The sequence below is a fragment of the Dysidea avara genome, chromosome 3 (assembly GCF_963678975.1).
Source record: "Dysidea avara chromosome 3, odDysAvar1.4, whole genome shotgun sequence".
NCBI lineage: Eukaryota > Metazoa > Porifera > Demospongiae > Dictyoceratida > Dysideidae > Dysidea > Dysidea avara.
Genome location: NC_089274.1, coordinates 39,566,948 through 39,588,131, shown reverse-complemented (window position 1 = coordinate 39,588,131; position 21,184 = coordinate 39,566,948). Strand labels below are relative to the sequence as shown.

The 21,184-nt window shown below is 38.0% G+C and overlaps 1 protein-coding gene across 4 annotated transcripts in view; it reads right to left on the bottom strand.

Annotated features, from left to right (window-relative positions):
• Positions 1 to 20,611, bottom strand: part of LOC136250938 (uncharacterized) — a 33,445-nt gene extending 12,834 nt beyond the window's left edge. For 2 of the 4 annotated variants that reach the window (XM_066043283.1, XM_066043285.1), the window contains exon 1: positions 20,105 to 20,582. In XM_066043283.1, the coding sequence (XP_065899355.1) occupies positions 20,105 to 20,115 (11 nt within the window). In that variant the 5' untranslated portion in view covers positions 20,116 to 20,582. Of the gene's footprint in view, positions 1 to 444; positions 3,827 to 20,104 lie in introns of all 4 variants that reach the window. The other 2 variants (XM_066043286.1, XM_066043284.1) reach the window with 2 other exon arrangements.
• Between the last annotated feature and the right edge of the window lie 573 nt (positions 20,612 to 21,184).

The following is a 21,184-nucleotide window of genomic DNA, read 5'->3' as shown; positions in this document are numbered from 1 at the left end:
CAACAGCTGTGTGTATGTGTGTTTGTGACACTAAATGAAATTGTATTTATGAAGACTGGTGAAATATTAAAGTATAGAAATAGACACTTCAGTCTTCAGTTGTTTGTATTTCTCTGTGTTGCTGACAGTCCTATCCTGAAATATAGTACTCTATATTAGGCTGTAGTCTCTATATTGTATCCATATTAAAATCTGTGCGTTAAAATTTTAAGTGTGATAGTTTACATCAGTGTTTAGGGTATGTTACATATAGCATTAGGAATTTAAAACCTTTTGATACTGGAATGCCTTATGTATAATGCGTGCCATGACTGGCTTGTACTGCATATTTATACACACAGACGTATACAATCAGGAGCTCATAAGTGCCACAAAGTGCACATGGGCTGACTAATATACACCATGGTTTGATAATATGGCACAAATGCAAAATGAAGCAGTTACCTTAGTTTCAGCTTCATCAGTATTACTTCTAATTTGGTAAAAATTCTTTTGTCTCTGATAACATACTGTCATCAATGCATGGAAATTGTTCTTGAGATAAGCTGAAAATGCAAACAGCCAGGGGAAATTTACCATAACTACAACCAAAGCTATAGTCAGAGATCTTGAAAAACTGAAAGTGCTTAAGTTGACAACCAATACCATTGTTAGTAGGATCAGTGTATCAATCACATTGAGAGTTGTACTTTTGTATGGTTGAATCCACACATGAATGGCAACAGTGATGATACAGAAAGTTTGTAAGCAATACAATGCAGTGTCATAGTTGGTGTTGATGTAGACTATTAAAATGATCACTTGTCGACACACAAGGTAGTAAGCAGCACACCAGTAACATTTGTCCTTGTAGCATGCTTGTAGCTGATCAATACAAGGTTTCATCTTATTAAGATTAAATCTCTTCTTCAGGCAAGGTTCAAACAATAAGAACAATATAAGACCTTGTACTATGAATATTTCAAAGCAAATTGCTATAATGGCATACACAACATGACGACCACTAAAATATTTGTTTGATGGAGAGAAATACACATACACACCATCAACATCTTGGTAGTGCAATGGCCTCAGTAACTGAAGTGAAGTGGTGGCTAATGAAGTATAAGCTAGTAATAGTAAAAGGCAAATGACACGGATGATGCAGCGGCTAACAAGTTTGGCTATTGTTGCAGAATATCTTGCAGCAACAATAACAATCACTACCAAAAGCAAAACAGCTGTTGCATGAGAAAATCGAATGAATTGTTGGTCAATTCCACTCAATCCTTCTACAAAGCAAAGTCTTCCTAAAAACTGTGGAGTCAGTTTAGCAAGACTTGATAAAATTGAAATGAACTGAAACACTCCATCAGAAATGTACAGATGATTACCCAACAAGATATCCACTACGCTATAGTAGTAGATGATACCATAAGCATATCCTATAGGTGCATTGTTAATAAAGTACATCAAAACAAATATGACCACTACCACTGCAATCCAATACAACAATGTCAACGCTACCACTAGTACTGTTATTCCAGTAGAACACTTGTCATTACTAACACAATCAGGAGTGTCATATGATAATGAATACCCTGGACTACATTCACCACAAGATGGTCCTCTCCTGTGTGGGCTACACTGATCATCTTGATTGGCTGGAAGTTGGTAATATCCTGTTCTAGTTGCTGCACGAGAACCAAAGTCGCAATAATATTGAGGACACAGTGACACAGTATGTCTTTCAATAACACTACCGAACCAGTAGCCTTGTTTGATTTCAGTGTATTGCTCCAAGCATTGTATAATATCACTATCACTATAACAGGTACATTGTTGTGAGCTGGTTTCGAATACAAATCCACTATGACAAGATGACAGCTCAATTGAAACTGTTGCAGTAAGTTGTTTATATTTGTGTGGGAGAACTGAGGACATATTAATAGTTATATTAATATTGTCATGCAGGTCGCTGTCACTATCTACTGATGCTACTGTAACTTCAGATAGTCCATCATGTGCAAGAACTCTAGTATTGTACAGTCTGTATGTATTATTACAGTTTATGCACTCCATGTTGAATTGTACTGTTTCAGCAACATTGTTGAAATAGTCACATACAGTGGCATTAAAGTTTATTGATTGACCCAGCATGTTTCCATGTTGTATAAAGCAGTTGTTAGTATTAACAGAGTCACATCCTGGTGATGAGCATAAGTTTATCTGATAAGGTGAAGTGCTTATTTCAGTTCCACCAAAACCAGAATAGCTGAACTTGTATGGTATGTAACCAATGGAGTTGCTATCATTGTAGTCTCTAATAACATCACATGATTCTGGTATACTGAAATACATTGAGTTACCAGTGATTCCAGCAGAATTGTTAATAAACACAACATCAGAGTTATTTGGTAAACTGGTAAACACCACACCATGATGAGAACAAGTTAGCGGCAAGTCTACATAGATAGCTCCACCATGTAATGATGCACTATTGTTGATAAATAATATTGTGGATCCTTCACCTATAACAACTTGTGAATTGTCTTCAATGTAAATTGCTACTCCACTATCTCCTGTATTGTCTTGATATACTATAAAACCTTCTAAGTTAATTTGAAGTGAGGAAATATGCAATGTAGGTCCAACATTGTTGGTGAAATTTGTTGAAATTATTGATGCTTTTTGACTAAAAACGAATTCAGCGAGTTTGATATAAACTATGCTATGCTGTCCACCAACATTGTTATAAATGTTACAGGATGACATTTCAAGTAATGATATAATACTGCCAAGCCATAGATAGATGCCTACACCTTCATCAATATGTAAATTTCCTGGAAGATCATGAGCAAATGTTCCATTATTGTGAAAGACTGATACTCTCTCTAAATGAACCTCACTGCTAATTCTTGCATTATTTATTATTATTAATGCACCATTGCTGTTATGTGCAAAAGTAGATGAAGAGACTAGCATATATGAATCTGTACTAACCAAGTTAAAGAAAGACCCTCCTTCACTATTGTTAACAATTGTTACATCATACAACAATATTGTTAGAGTATCTATTTCTGTACATGTAAAGGAGATACCCAAACTACCACTTGCAGATACGTTAGAATTTATGAGTACGATGTCCACCTTATGTTTACGTTTAACGATAAGAGACAGTACATCATTAAATGCACTATTTGGATTTCCATTGTTATTGAACATGCCATTGTGGTGGAATGTAGTGCCAGCTATAGAAATAGTGTATGGACTTCCATCAAATTCATTGTCTGTAATTAATAAGCTACTATATCCTAGACATCTTGATGAATTCACAACATGATTGTAAAGAAATTTACTATCTCTTATTTCAACATTACCTGATGCTACAGACAGACCAATTACTATGCATGCTCCTGAGTACTGAAATGCACTTGACAAAATGGTTAGATTTGAAACATCGATAAAACCTATTGCATGTGTATATTTAGGGTGGTTAGTATTGCCACATTGGTCCCATACAATTTCATCAATCACAAAATTACTGCAAGAAACACAAGTTATAATTCCAGAGTTGTTGCACATGATGGTAGCACCATTACCAGATATTGTGACATTGGTCAGGTTTGCTAGTCGCATATAACCATGTAATGAAACTGATGGTGAGGTGATGTTAATAATGGAATTATTTTCAAGTGACTGTAAAGCATTTGGAAATGATCCACAAATGCAGTCTCCATGTATGCAACAATCAGAGCTGTAGTTCCCTACAGAGTTCACCTTTATCACTTTGCTTTGATTGGTCTCAGAAAAGCAAGTCCAAAAAGCAGCAACAAGCAATATTATGCTGTTGTAAATAACATTACAATAATGTGGAGTCTCAGTATATTTATATTATATTTCTATACAGAATGTAAACATCATAGTGAAATGCATTTTTAAAGAAAACACATTATCATGGACATGTGAAGAAATTATCCAGACTTGTTTCAGGGCACATGGCTGTTACTGTATTGTATTTAGCATTAATGGTTGATTTTTGTGGCACCCCACTGTTATTATTACATTGCCTCAGTGCAATCATGGTTTAAAGATAGCCACTTTCTCATTGAGAAAGTGAAATCAAGTTCAACCATTCTTTTAAGTGACAGGTAGGAAACTGAACTATATGTATATAGAATGCTTGCACTTACCCACAATGAGTAGGCATAATTAAGAGCACCACACAAATGTTTTAGATTATGCTTTAACTACATTGCATTTGTGGCTACTAGTGGCTACTTTATATTGCCACACAAAATTAATGTTTTGTGCACACAAAAATTTCACGTCTGCAATTTTCATGGATTTCACAGTTAATACAGCAACCGTGAAAATAAACTTTGTGAAATTTCGGGATTAACAATGACCAGCCCTTTCACCATCATTAGCTGCATCATGACTGTATACACCATTTCTTAAGGATATATGGAATCCCCCAGTTGGAGAGACAGTGAGGAAATCTAGAACCATTTCGTGGTATTCATCATAGACAACAGATCCATTTTTTGATGTGACACTTATTGATTAGATATTATAAGAACTAAGTGATAAGCGATGGCACTTATAAGCTTTAATTGATAAGTGCTACCCCAGAGAATGGGTCTGCTAGGATGAGACTACTTTCGCTGCAGCACAAGGACAGAGTTCATTGACCATCCAGGATGTGAGTGACGCTTGAGATTGTTTTCATCATCAGCTCTTTGTTAACACAGTCAATAGTTAACTGTGAAATGCTGCTAGGCACAGTGCTGGGCTTGCAATTGACTGGCCATGGCTTAGAGTAATGAGTTAGTAATATCTCTCTCAGCTAAGTTGTGCAACATGAGCTCGAACACGAGACAGCTCTTCAACTACAGAAAACTGAAAAACTTAACTATGCAATGCATGAAAATAAAATCATGGCAATTTCTGATTTGGCATGGAACCATGAAAATAACATCATTAAAATCAATTGTAACTACAAAAATTTCATACTGCGAAAACGTTTGCGTGTATGGTACTCTCATTGGGACTCCAAGTATTAAATCACTATACTTTTCATTTAGTACTGTTACTACCTCCATTATCACCTTATAAAGCTGCATGTTTATTGCAAGTATTGTGGCTGTTTCAACTCTGTAACAATGTATGGCACATAGAGTTCAGTTGTATTATATCAAACATGATTTTTACAATATGAGTTTCGAAACTTCTGTTTACAACACCTCAAATATTTGATCGTCATTAGAACATCTGTCTTACTTGGGATGAGCTTGAACAAACTCCAGTCCAATATTATGGTCAATTGTAATTATTGCATTCTATTGGTATGGCGTACAGTGTTGTATCACTCCATTATGGTAAACTAGATGGCATGCCCTGTTGATGTACAGTGATTAATGATTATGCTCTTTTCCTTATCATAATTTATGTCTCAGTGTTCACATATATCCTTCCAATAGTTGCTTACATTGCTGTACTTGAGTCAGGCATACATCAGGACACATGATAGTGTGTTGTGTAGCCAAGCACAGCTAGTGCAGATGTGCAACAGACAGGTGTGTATTTTACAGGAACCAAGAAAACACTGTTTTCATGCATTTGTAGCTCAACAGTGCCTGAACAGAAATAAACCTGTTTTGCTGTAGAAACTCCCTCAGAACAGGGCACCTCATATTCCAAATTTGAGCTGAATCCACCCAGCCATCACTGAGATATGTTCCTTCAAAGTTTGCATTATTTTCTTTATATTTTTCTTCTTAATTAAACTTCTTACGTAACTTTTCTTTTTGTACACTTTAGAAGACTTGCAATAACTTGTGTATGCTTTAGTCAATTGGCTTCAAATTTTGGAGGGTAATAAGAGCATAATGCAGCACATTTACAGCCCATTTTTCATAGAGATTGAATTAAGAATAATGGAATTATGCATGATTTTGAAAATTTCAAAAGCAATTTGTTGTCACACCTACAGGGTAATCCGCTTGACTGAATAACTTGAAAATCAGTCTGAACATGAAGCTACTATCATAGTGCAAACCTTTTGTGGTTTGAAAGTACTGAGAGTATTAGCTAAGGAGATATAAAGCAAAACTGAAAAATGCAATTTAGATACTCTAATAGAACAGTCACTGAGACGTAAAAAAGGTGCACAAAAAGCATCAGATGAAATTTCTCCATGGTTTGAACCAGGGACCTCTACACTCATATACCCAAGCCCTTACCACTCTACCACTGCTGTCAGTTGCTCACCTCACTCAATTTCTACCTTTTTGAATGAAAGTTCTGGTTTTTAGTGCACTAGAATGAAAATTCTTAGATCTATCAGTAGAAATTCTACAACATTCAATATGCATTGTATTGAAGTGCTCAGAAAAAATATGTGTTATATTAGAGTAGTACAAACATTATGAAAATAGCCTGTCATGCAGTCATGTACAGTCAGTGTAGGCGGGTGACAATCATTTTACGGAACCAGAAGAAGCCATTTTTATGTATCCGTTGCAGCCTCTTATAGGTGAGACCCTTCAATATGCAATGCCTAATTATGAGGACGGAACTCGTGTAGACATTTCTGCTTCAGGATTCAGGGGAGGTAAACATCCGAAAATATTTTTATGTAAAAATGTTTAATCCAAATGCACCTTCATATCATGGTTCCCAAGTATCCTCATTTTATCGATGTTTTGAACCTGAGAAACAACGGAAGTATGAACAACATATTAGGGAAATTGAGATGGGTTCCTTTACCCCACTTGTATTTTCACATTAAGGTGGTGGTATACCAGTAAAAAAAGCCATAGCAAGTGCTTTAAAAGTCATATGTAATTAGGTTAACTTTCACCACTAATTGAAATTTTTGGTTTCACTATGTGTGGCTGACACCACATAATTGTGCCACAAGTTTACACAGGAAGCTGTAAACTAATTATTCACAGTGCTTTTTAAAAGAATGATACAATGGTTGTGTCTAAGCATAAACTGAGCTTCATAGGTTAATTTCCAATCAAGCTATGTAGGTGGAACAAGAAAGGTAAGAAAGCATAAGCTTTAAAAAATTTAATGTTGTCACTAATCTTATCTGGGACAACTGTATTCTGTGATCCTCTGCCACAATCCATAGCCTCATTTGTCTCCTGAGCTCAACCACGATCTGTAGTTGATTGTGGTGAGTTGGTAGGTGTGTAAGACCTCGACTGCTTTGGGTCAAGACATTTTTATTTTTGATTATAGGCCAAGAGTAACATTACAAATTAGGCAGCAAATACTTGGGCAAACAAGAAAGTTGGAGCAGGGTCAGGAAAATTTGACCGCCCAAATTCTTGTTGCAGACGCCATAGAAAGGAGACCATGTGCACATGGGAATCTTTCCCCCAAGGATTCTGGCGCTTGATTCAATGATGTTTTATTACTTATGAATGCATATATACAATGTGCACAATTGAAAAGTGCAAAGTTGAGTTACTTTCTATAGGTGTTACGTACTTGTGTATTGCAATGAGTGCATGTGTAGTCGTGTATAGAATCAAGGGTGTTGTAATGTATGTTTCCTATTGTCTAGGTGCTGTGTAGAACCTTATTTGATGCTGAGGCCAGAATTGAGGAGAATTTGGCTAGTTCATGTGGAGGGGTCTTGAAGTGTTTCTGGTAAGCGTCACTCTGCCATCTGCCTAACACCTTTATGTATGCCTCAAGTATATTTGCTTGAGCTGCTGTGGTCGCTGCCCCTATGCAGAAACTGTGAGAATTGTACCAATTGCAATTAAGTCGCAGCTCCGTGAGGATTGAGTTTATGGCGGTGCAAAAATTTTGTCTGGTGAGTCCTTGGCCATGCTCTGTGCACTGTTAAAACTTAGGTGCTACCATGACACCTATGATTTTCTAAAAATCAAGGGGGTGTTGTTGCAACACCCCTGAAAATAATAACCACCATAAGAGGTTTATAGTCACACTTGTTGGGTGTTACCATTTTGTAAACACCCTTAATTGTTCATTGGAAACCCTAAACAGAGGTCTAACACTTCATGATAGGGTGTAATGTACATGTAATCGCATACAGTTACTAACACTGTTAGAAGTATGGCAGAAACGCTTGACTGCAATTTATTTATGGGCCAAGTGATTTATCGGCCCCCATGACAACAGCACCTGCCCTGAATTATCATGCAAGATAAACACCTGCAGTTTCAAGTGAAATATAATAGTAGCTATTAATAGTATCAGATTTTACAAAACTGATACAAATTGCACATCAGACAAAATCAAATACCACCAGAGCGTATAGCCATACTACCATACTAGTTCATGGTTTTAAGCTCAAACTACTTGATGCTGGCTTTAATGGTGCAGGTGGTGTGAAAAGTTTAATGGAAATTTCTGGCCTTGGTAAGGTTGACTGTCTTGGGTTGACAGGAATTGGTGGATGGCCTATTTTAGATTCCCAACATATTATTCTGTGTTGATAATTGATTTTGCTGCATATATACCAGGCACTTAGGAGCCAGCACAGCTCTGTAACCTCATGCATGTCTGGATTTCAATTGCAGTCTTTATTTCCCACTCCTCTACAGCCCACCTCCCACTCCTTTGTGAGCAGCTGTGATTCTACCTCCACTACACAAAAAGTGTCATGTGTATGCGATATGCTCCAAACATGTTGTACATAGCGTGAACTCCTGTGGTGTATGTGATGTGTAGGAGATGATAGTTCAAATTTGCCTCATTAAATAGCAAATGTGAACTATTATCTCCTACATATTACTTACCCCACCTAAGTACATTTCATGCATATCACTGACTGCACTTGTGGACTGTGCTGTAAACAGCCCCTGAACACCAATCAAGACATTATCTAATTCAACACATACTGTATGCACAAAATTAATATGCATTTTCCTTTTACTGTAGTGAGCTAGCTAGCTCACTCATTAAAGTTATCTGATTTTCTTTCTTATTTGGCAGGAATACTACAAGTATCTGAAAAGTAATAAATTGATGCATCTCTGGTGTAATTTCATGTGTGCTTTGGCAATTTTAAATCTAAACCATTTATCTCAAACTTCTAAAATAAATATGTGACCGGATTTGACAAAACAAGGCTTCTACACACATCCAATTTTCTGACTTTAACCAGCTGTAACTTGACTACTCAGCAAGCTATTGGCCTAAAATTTGCACAAAGTCCTTCCATAGCATAGTAAAATACCAGTTCAAAATTGGAAACTAATGGCATACTCCTACATGATGAATGAGTTATGGTACTTCAAAGTCATAAAGTGGATGTGCGTGTAAGCCTTATTTTGTCAAATTCGGTCATTAATGTGGATTGGTTTTCCAAACAATAGCTGCATAAATGCTTTTACATTGTGCTAAAGGAAATTTGTTTACTATGCATGAAATGCTGCACTTCTATATAATTATGATAATCAATACAACTATATTTCATTGATGAGGTGTAATGGGAACACCCTTTGCACCTACAAGGGTGTTTCCGTGAATGAAATCCCAGTTTCTTTGGTAGTTACGTTATAAGTACAAATTGCAACTTACATATAAAGTGTAGAAAGACAAGGAAGTAAGTGTACTTGTAATCATATTGAATTACTGTATTTCACAGGTCATAATGTGTTTCCTAAATATATCATCAATGAAGGTATAGGAGGAGATCCACCCCCACGAAAGTGTTGGAAATTAACAGTGCACCCCACCACACACCCTGGATTTACACCTCTTGTTGCACTTTTACACTCTGGTGTTATATTTCTTGCAGCACCTAAGCACTCTTCTTTCACACCCTCTAAGTGTCACCACAGCACCCTTTTCTAGCACCTGAAGGGAGTTGTTTTTAAACATGCAACTGGACACCCCCAAAGGTGCTTTTGGTATACCTGAATTTTAACAGTGTGAGGAATAAAGAGCCAGTTTGTGTTCCTCTTCATGCCAGATATGAAGCATCCCTAGTATGGGGCATACAGGGGTGTCGGTTGCTCCCAAGTAAACTTGTACACCCTGTCGAAACGGGTCAGTTTTTGATTGTTTGATAGTGGTTCTTAGGACACAGGGATTATCTCTGTTATCTATAGAGATGCCCTGGAGTGACAGGTCTAATGATGGGTTGTAGTCAGTGTGGCTTGGGACAGTGAACTCGCTAACGCACAGGAATCTGAAGAATTCCAGACAACACGCTGCCAAGAGCATGACATTTCTATACGAGTGGGGTTGATTGGAGAGTGTCTGCCTGATGCTTTGCATTATTTGGAGTGATCGGCAATCTGATTCTCTGTGGGAAGGCCAGTGCTTGAGACTTTTTGATGCCTTGCATGACTAGCTGAAGTCGAGGTGTGAGCTGCTCACTGAAAATTTTATGTAGGCCAGCAATGACATGCATATGGTGGATAGCTGAAAGATACACTTTGATAGTGGTGTGAGAGATATTGACTGCAGCTAGATGTGTGACAAATAGAATTAGTGTTGATTCTGATGATGGAATTGGGGAGATCCTAGAGGTTGTGCAGAAATGGATGTACTTTTTCTTTCCTGTAGAGTACATTGTTAAAGTTGATGTAGTATAGTGGCGTAGCCCCCAAAATTGGCAACATTGTGCACTTTTTCATAAAACCATGAAACTTTCCACATTAATCACATAGTGATTTAATTTGCCATACATTAGTCTCGAGTGCAATTAATCCCAAATCGCATGGCCTTGTTTCTGTAATTGCACTGTAAAGTAGCCAATAAAATAACAGAATAACAGAAGCCTTTTAAGTGCAACAAGAAAGTGATATAATGAATAGCCAATCAAATAAGCTGACCTTTTAAGTGCAACATATGTAGACATTTTGATTAGCCAATTAGAATTGCTGACACGTGAAGCCTTTTAAGTACAACAACAAATTATGTAATACAAAGAAGAATGATGCAATCACCTGGTAGAAGTTAATGGCCACATAGAACTGGATAGATGTGTACTACAAACCACGAAGGGTGGTCACTATGTGATTAGTAGGCAATCACACGCATTTTCGTGCAATTATGGAATAATTGTACTTGTAACAGCCAAAATTGCACTCAAATGTGTGTGATTACCTATACAAATAGTACTCCTCATGACATGTAATTTTAGATATAGTGCCGCCGCTGAGTTGACCTTTGGTGACTTATACAGCCATTTTTGTACAAAAAATTGATCATTTTTGTCTTTAACTCCCTGAGGCAGTAATTAACTTGTTAAACATGGTACCAAACAAAAGATTTTGCTGATAGAAACAACTTGGTTTTTATTTGAAGTCAATAGGTGATTTCATTACAAAGTTATGATCATTTTTACTAGCTGCAAAATTTGATAAATTTACCTGCCCTCAAGGTGTGAATTACCTGAGGGCAGATAATTATGCATAAATTTATTAAATTTTGCAGCTAACAAGAATACTCATAACTTAAGAATGAAATTGAAATCACCTATTAACTTCAAATAAAAACCAAGTTGTTTCTATCAACGTTGAAACCGGGTCACTACTGCTGACCCGGATGACCCACTGACCCGGATTAATTAAAGCCGAGACGTGTTTCGGCTAGTCTCGAGCGAGCGAACGAGTCTACATTTTGAGCGTTCGATTTGTGTTGAGTAAATATTGCAACTTCAGCCTAACTGTAGGTTGAAGACCAAAAAAAAAAAAGGTCTTCACCTACTGATAATAGCTACCCCTCACCATAGATACCCTCAATTTCGTGCTACATACTACACTTACTAACAAATGAGCGTGGCTGAGCGTATGTTGGTATTGCGATAAGTGGGCGTGGCTCACGAAAGAGCTACGCGATAGCGTTTATAAGTTTCCACGTCGTCAAACGAACAATTTCGTTTCTCACGTGATCCAATCCGGGTCAGACACGGATAAATTGTAAACCGGGTCAGACTAGGATGACCCGGAGAAAATGTGACCCGGATGACCCGACCCGGTTTCAACGCTGGTTTCTATCAGAAAGATATTTTGTTTGGTCCTATGTTTTAACAAGTTAATCACTGCCTCAGGGGGTTAAAGACAAAAATGACCACTTTTCTGTACAAAAATGGCAACAAACATCATCAAAGGTCAAATCAGTGATTGCTCTATATCTAAAAATACATGTATTGAGGACTACTATTTAGGTGGAAAGTTTCATGGCATTATGAAAAGGTGCACAATTTTTTGGTTCTGCCACTATACTAATGGGGCTAGCCCTTGAGCAAAGAAGTGATCAGCCTTGCTGCGGAGATCGGCTAAATGTGTAGCATCCAGGGAGGGTGCAGGGTAATGGCACACATATACAGAAGGTGGTAGATGATAAGGATAGCAACATGAATACGGTGCTTGTGGGAAATATATGTATAGGTGGGCAGTTGCAGTATGGTCAACATGCCAGGCATGCATGCACTGGTGTGCAATATACATATGAGCAACTAGGCCCACAACTTATATAGGGCCCTGTCACATGTGCAATGTGCGTGACATATATCCCATAAACATTATAAATAAGCTCATCTGTGCCCCCACACATTATATGTACATACGTCATGAATACATATACAGCTATATATAGAAATAAAATAAGTACATGGATACCAAGTGCACTAGCGACATAGGTCCTGTGTGAAAAGTGGTATGTATTCAATGCGGTGTGATGCAGTTGTGACTAGTAGCAGAGCTAGGTTACTGGGGCATCTGGATGACTTGCCTGAAGTGCCGTAGGAACTGAGGCAATGTCCAGTCAAGCTGTCATAACTACAAAGAAATTACTGTTCATTGGGATTCGCAACAAGTACTACTCTGTGTGTTCAGTTAGTGAACATAAAAAACAACCACTCCAAAACACCATTGCTTCAAAAACTGCTCTGACTCATCATGCTCCATGGAAGCTGACATTATACTTGATGGTTTCTTACAATCTGAGGCCATGCATGGTCTCAGATACAAGCGGTTAATAGGAGATGGAGATAGTTCTGTTTATAATGCTGTTCAATAAGGGGTACTTACATATGGCCGGCATAATGAAAAAGTTGAATGTGTCAACCATGCCATCAAGTGTTACAGAAATCGAATGGAAGATCTCTGCAAGTAGAAGCCTGAATATAAAGGCAGAAATGCCTTATCAACTTCAGTGATGAGGTGTATCACCCATGGAGCATAATCTGCCATCAGATCCCATAGTATTACGAAGGGTGTCGATGCTTTGCGACACGACTTGAGGAATGGTCCTCACCATTGTTTTGGTGATCATAGTAAAAGTGTTTCTGAGTTCTGTAAACACAAAGACGAAGAAACAACAGGTAATAATACTATATAAACAATTCTATCATGTATAATGACTAGTCACATACAGGACCATCACCTTTTGATAAACTTCCTACTAATTTTCTAAGAGATTTGGAAGCACATGGAGATTAATTAGTGTCCAAAGTTGGCCAATTAATTCGCAACAAAGCTACCAACCTAATTAACAACTTTATGTCAATCCATTGTGGGGATGGTGGAAAGTATTACAATTGGGTACAAGTAGGATTGTTTGAGCATTGGTCTATGACAGCAGCTCTGAGAGTCTAGTATGGTCCTGGCTGGGTTGACCCAGTCTTGAACAAAATGGGAATCCAATCACAACTATTTGCTGTAAGGAGGAAGCGGAAACATGATAAAGACAGTGTGAGGAAAGTCCTCCAGAAATACAAAAAGCAAAGACTAGATAGTAAACACCAAGCTTCTATTAGCTCACCTGGTTCGTCATATGGGAATTTAGCAGCAGACCCTGGACCAACTCCAGAAGAACTTCTCACTTTGCTGACAACATCCAGATAGATCGACGGTTACTGCTGATGAAATATGCCGAATTAATACTAAGAGTGTGGACCAGAGTGATGACCAATCTGGGGGATGGCACTTGCACTGTCGGAGTCATGTTACTGCTTGCCCTTTGGAGCAAGAACTAAGCAGAAGGCTTCCTTTTTTCCACTGGTCATCAGGCTGTGTAAAAATACATGACACAATGTAATGACACCAGCAACACTGTATGGCAACTACCATGAACCAGATGCTCGAGCTGCATACCTTGACTATCTCCAGAGACATCACCACCAAGATGCAACAGTTGAAAAAACTGGGTTTCATATCAAAAGAGGTGAATATAGTTCATTGTTAACTTATGTATGTGTTATTCTTTCTATATAGCATAACTGGATAGGGGCATCACCAGATGGGCTTGTTACAGACCCTAATCGCCATGGCTTGGTTGAGATCAAGTGCCCCTTCTGTGACCAAACTATTCCAATACACAATCTTTGCATTCAACAAAGCAGTAATTTCTTTTTGACACTTGTTGACGGAAGGTACCAGCTGAAGAAAACACACGATTACTATTACCAGGTCCAGGGTTAGCTCTGAGTTACTGGTAGAGTTTGGTGCAATTTTGTAGTGTGGTCTCCTCCCTCCTGAAGCTTTTCCTTATCTTACACACCGGTAATAGTTGAACGCATACACGTAGACCATAATTTCTGGAACACTAACTAAGATATACCCTGACTTGAAGAGTTTTATATGAAGAACATGCTAGCCCATGTCACCACCACGGTCTTCCAGTCCATGTAAATGTTCCCTTTGATCACAAATCCACTACACAACATTAAAGAAACTTCTACGGCACTAAGTGTAAACAAAGCCAAGATGACTCATCACGTGTCTCTGTGGGTGCCCGCTGTTTTGCATTCTTTGTGGTTTCCTTTCAAAGTTGGTGACTTGGACTTATTTAAATCAATGTAACTGGTGAATTATAGTGCAAATACACTGAAATTGCATTGAAGTACGGTTCAAAGGTACAATTACAGCTATACGTATCCAAGGAAGTGGAGTTTAGGTAACTGCTAATGGTCAGCGTCGCCTTGGTGCTGCCATTGGATCTTATTACTTTGCTGAAGAGTATGTAGCTGAGAAAGTTAAACTGTGGTAAGAAGAGATCTGTGTTCTGTCTTGCTTTGTGCAGATGCATCACCATAGTGCATGCACTGCTTTCACCCATGGTGTTATTCACAAGTGGAATTTTTTGATGCAAACTATTCAATCTATTGGTCATCTGCTTCAGCCTCTGGAGGATGTTATCCATCAATATCTGATTCCTGGATTGTCAGGTAGGAGTCCTTGCTCAGAGTTAGAGAGGGAACTCCTCTTCTTACCATGTCATCTGGGAGGTCCAATCCCACAAAGTATAGTGGTGCTCAATATTCTGGTTCTAGGCGAATCAGTGCTTCCTTGGCCTCACTGATAGAGCAACAATCTAATGACTTTTCTGTATCCTTAATTTACAATCTGCTAAATCTGATATTTGCCAGCTTAAACAACAACATCTGTCTTCTGTTGCTGATTCTGTTAAGTCTCGTCTGAATCCCTTGATGCAGAGGATCGTTCGTTTGAATAGTATGAAGTGTTCTTCCCTGTGGCTGATAGCTCTTCCTATTCAGGAGCAGGGATTCTACTTAAATAAGCAAGAGTTTCGGGATGTTTTATGTCTTAGATTTGGCTGGCAATTGTATGATGTCTCCAGTCACTGTGTTTGTGGCACCCCCTTCAATGTAGTATGGCTTTCCGCCATGAAGGCCTTACCTTTATTCGTCATAATGAACTTCATGATTTGACAGCTGGATGGTTACAAGAGGTCTGTTATAATATTGCAGTGGAACCACCTTTGTTACCTCTTAATGCAGAGACCATTGTTCCTGTTTCTGCTATTCGTAATGACGAAGCCTGTGCAGATGTTTGTGTGACTGGGTTTTGAGGTATATCTATATGCAATCAAGAGCATGTGTCTATCTAAATGCCTACATATACTGATATATTTAACAGTACACTATCTTATATAGTCATTGCCATAATATTATAGGAGTATCCTATTAGCATTAGCATGTACCACTGAAAATACTCTCAGATTAATCTCCAAGCATCCAAATTCCCAAAAATTTCCCTTGAGGCATACCCCCAGACCTCCTAGTATTGGCATGCTCCACATGCTATGTAATAGTTAATCATTTTAAACTACTTTGCAACATACAGCCACGCCACATGACTTGCCCCACCACTTTTGAGTGCTGTTCTCTGCTCCTGTTCCACACCATGGTATGTGTCAAACAATACTATTTAAAGCATGTTATACATACAATCAGACATACAGCATTATGTGTCATACTAAGGAGAGAATAGAGTAAACACACAAGCCAAGTTTGCTGTAGAGATAAGTATATCCACACAAAAACAGTCAAGCTGTAAAAAAAGGTGCGGCCTAAAAAGCCTGAGTGAAAAAGTTGTTAAATCAAAGGTGGCAGCCAACAAATGGCTGAAATGATGTTAATGCTAATAAGTTTTAATAATGGCTGTGTACATTGTCAAAATTAACATCATTGCAGCCATTTGTTGGCTGCCACCTTTGATTTCACAACTTTCTTCACCCAAGCTTTTTAAGGCCGCACCTTTTTTACAACTTGGCTGTTTTGTGTGAATATCACTTCTTTTTGTAATTGTAAGTTCCAAAGTCAGCCTATAGTTGATCTTGATAATTCCTTCAACTTTTAAAAAAATATTTATTACAGGAATCGTTGAAGACTGTGTAGCAATATGAAGAACTGAAATAAGACAAATTTTGAAGGCATGCATACCCCAATGATAGCTGGGCAGATTCGACTCAAATTAGGAATGAGAGATTCCCTACCCTGAGGAAGCTTCCACATGGTCAGTTATACCGTTCAAGCACTATAGATCTACAAAGACATTATTATTGTTATTATCCCAGCACCCCTAGCACTAAAGATGCCAAAAGTGCTGGACAAATACTAAGCTAGAGCCAATGAACTGGAGCCACCTGATCCTCAGCTAGTGCAAGGTTAAGTGCTCAAAGTTGACAGCCCTGATGTGATTTAGCACCACTCAAACACATAACAGTGGAGCATAACCATGACGCCAGAGAGATATATGACAATTTCTGAAGAGAGACAAAGAAAGTAAGTCTTCTGTAAAATATAGCAGCAGCAGCATGACCCTTATCACCCTAAAGGTGGTGGTATACCAATAAACCCATGCAAGTTATTAAAAACTTTTTTCCAGAATTCGTCACTGTAAACAAAGGCTGTATTCTTTGCCATTTTGGTTTCTTACTAATCCATACATGTAGGAGACAAAATAGGCTACTACCAGGCTTTACCATTAACTTTCACAGCATTTCACATCTACTCTATCAAAGGAATACAACTGCCGATGTACGGCAGGTGAGCGGTTATATATGTGTTATAGTATGTACATGTTGAGCTGGATCCTCAAACATATTTAATAACTCATGAATACAATCACACACCATCTTGAAATTTGGCTTATTTGTAGTACTGCTTGACCCGCTAAAAATATTTCTAAATCTTTTCATTCAAATATCTGACACAATATTTATGGCCAATCAAAATTTTCACCATACATTTCCTATGTGGAAGCCATAAAAGCACAGTGTCCATTACTACCCTTTCTCGAATTCACAATAGAGCCAAACCACACATATCTGTTGTTGACACCTTTGCTGTCACCACTAATCATCTGGATGACTGAAATGTTAACTCACTTGAGAAAAAAAAAATCCACTTTTAATTTTTAGCTGTTTTTCAGTATCCAGCTCAACTTGTACATGTTATAATGGAGAGTAATGAAAAAGTGAGGGTGCACTCCCCTCCACTTTTTAAAGTGGGGGGACACTTATCCTCTCTGCCTCCCCTCCCCTATTTCTGTTCCCTCAGTGTGGAAGACCTGAATTGTGCCCGCAAAGACTTTCTCCCACAATGCTAAACATCTGTCTAATAGTAAACATTGAATATAATTATACAATGGTAAAGGATGCCACATACTTTAGCAAGCACTAGCATTTAGATAGCTAGTCTACAAGGCTCCATTATAATTCATGTAACCATAGATACTTACAAGGGAATTATTATCCAATTGATGAAGCCAAACAGACAGTTCAATTACAAAAACCACATAGAATTATTTTATAAACTTTATAATTCTGCAATGTCTTTCCCAAACCAATACATTTGGGACAATATGAATGTGGATCCAGTTGTGGTCAGACTGAGAGTGGATTGACTGCACATCAGTGTATTTTATACTACGTTGAACAGCATTTACAGCAACTGAATTCAATTTGCTTTCATAGCACGTGATGATTAATTATCCGATTGCATAACGAAAATTTTAATGGTGTTGGTCATTAAACTACTTTCTTAGTATTCCTTGGGGTCAGAAAAGTATTCACAGTGGGAAATGTCATTAGTACACTTACAAAACGTTGGGTGCCAAGAAGCTGGTTAATTCTTATGAGGAAACCTGTACCGGGAACAATGATTTCAGAACGGTATGGTATTCCTTCCACATTTACTCATGGTCACTGTATTGCATCCATAAGCTGAGTATAACACTAGGTATGCCGTTGCTTTAGTCTTGGTGCAATAGCCATGCTTTGCGCAAGATATTTGGAGACTGTATGGTGCCCCTTGCTAATTGAGCTAATGCGCATTAAGTCCAGCCAATTCACTCTTGAGGTGGATTGAAATGAAGCCGGATTGAATGTGCATTGTGGTCAATCCAGCTCAGATGTGAAATTGTTTGATCCAGCTTCAATGCGCATTTGACTGTAGTGTGAAAAGGCCTTATTAAATGTACAGTGATGGATTCAAGAAAGATAGGTCCCATATGATGAAGGCATCTTTGTCTTTCTATACCTATTGGGTTGAAATTATAATCCAAAGTAGTATTCAGTGACAATTTTTATTGATTGGTAGTTAGCTCATAAGTCGCTTAGTATCTCTACCAATAAGAGACTCCAGACATCAAAGTGAATTCTGCATATATACCATTTTCTGTTTTTATTGTTGTATAAGTACAACCAGTTATAAAAAAGCTAGACATTGTTTAGGATTGTCCATCTGTTGTAAGTCTGGGGTGATTTAACTACTATATTGAATGCAGGAAGAATTTGCTTTGATGGTAATGACTTCCCATGGGCTATGAAGTTCATGGAATGGGCTACATGGTGGCTACCTCTCATAAATTTATTTGCCTTTGTATGCCCACCACTGATATGAATATGTACTTTAATGTAATTTATGCTAATCTATCATGGAGCCCAGTAGTCTGGACATAAAAATGAGTGCAATTGTATAATAGATGTAAGTAAAAATTATTAAAATAATGTGACCACCCTGTAGGGATCATCCCACAAAACACTTAGCTGACAAATGACTTGCAAGGAGATAATAGTAAATAACTCTTAAATTATAAAGAAAGCATTGAATTTAAACATGAGAACCTGAGCACTATAGTGAAACATTAGTAACAATGGACTTTAAAAAGGGAACGATCACCCAAATCAAAGTTGTTACAATCTCATGCTACAACACACACTGTATGATACAGAGCTTAGGTTAATAGCTAGCTTCACCATTATAAATCTATAACTGCATTGCCTAAAAAATGACTCGTTTTTATGAGATATACTACATAGAATAATTTACATATTATAATACTCTAATTATGATTAGCAAAACACTATTACTTTCTGATCTTTTAAAGCTAGTCATATTTCTGTGTTGGTGAGTAACTTTTAATCATCTTGTGACTGGTCACAGTACGATAGGCTTATCCACTTCCGAAGAAAGAGTTGTAATAGTTAAGATGCATGCACTTTCAGTTACACAGAAAATGTGCAAATTTATAACCTGATCTATTTAATTAGCTACCCTCCTGGTGATCAACATAAGCTATTTTTTCTTACATAGATAGCTATATACTGTAGCTATAACTAGTAACAATCATTGTATATCCATATAGCTTTTGGCGTGTAATTTCAGTGTTAATTTTTGTATAGCTACAGATCAGAATTTACTGGCTCGTTGAACCCCTTTACTTGCAATAGCTACTAATACTAAATAGCTAGCTAGTGTGACTAGCTTCTATGATAGCTGCAACATCTTTTCATATTTAACCACAATGCCGCGACACTGTCATACAGAACACTGCACGACTATACACATAGGTAGATAGTTAGACGTACGTACCTTACAGCCATGATGATATTAATGGACAGTCGAAGGGTGGCAGCTGCGCTGTTTTAGCGATCGTGCAGTCTAAAGTCCCGTCTACGTGGATCGAGGACCTAGATGACTTAAGCTTGTAGCTACAGTAGGTAGCTAGCTAAAGATTCTCCTCACTCAAGCTACACTGCAGTGGCTATGCCTCTGAAACTGGAAATCAAACAGTATCTCCTTGCCTTAAAATCACAAACCGGAGCGAAAGAGATATCAAGACTCACGGTAGTGAGTCGCGCGGCCAGTAAAGCAGAAACGCGCGCCGCAGACAATAAATGACGCGACCACTACGTGAGGATTTTACAAGAACGAACGTTGTCAAATTCGGCCTTCCTGTAATCCACCCGTAACTTACGCTATCCCTCTGAAACTCTGGAGTTGAACTCTTCGTGTCACTAGTAACTACCACACAAGCAGTGAAGCAAATCCATGCCGATTGTTTCGTGATCGAGGTTGCCGACATCAAAGGGGAAGTTTCATTTTAAAAAAAAATTTATTTATTAATTATTTTTTTATCGCATGCGGTTAGACGCAACCGCAGGTGTATGCCTTGCGTTCCTTTGTGCATTCCGAACATTGATCGCCCTGTTATCGCTTCAGTATTCACTCAATCACCTCAAGATTCACATCATCGATTTCACCATACATGATTACCCTACAGTCGTGATTTCAGCACCAAACGAAGTTTCAGTCGTCCTCAGTCGACCTAGAGGCCAAATACAAATCCCAGATTCTTGTTTTCCGCAATACTCGCTTGGCATGTAGGGCAATGTGTCTTTAAACTGTTCTGAAAGTTTCGTTCAGATTGAAACATTTGTTTTCGAGAATGGCTAGTTTGAAATTTGAATTTAGTCGCCCCCACGTCATTTCCTCTCTAAGAATTTTACTCGGAATTTAAAGAATGACGCAGAGCACAACTGCGGTCACTGGGTATTGATGAACTGGCGCTCTATGTAGTTAATCAGTACATATAGCCACCAAGAAGTGTGCTGCCATAGATTATAGTCCATAGATATAATCTATGGTGCTGCATACCATCCTTCGTTTTGA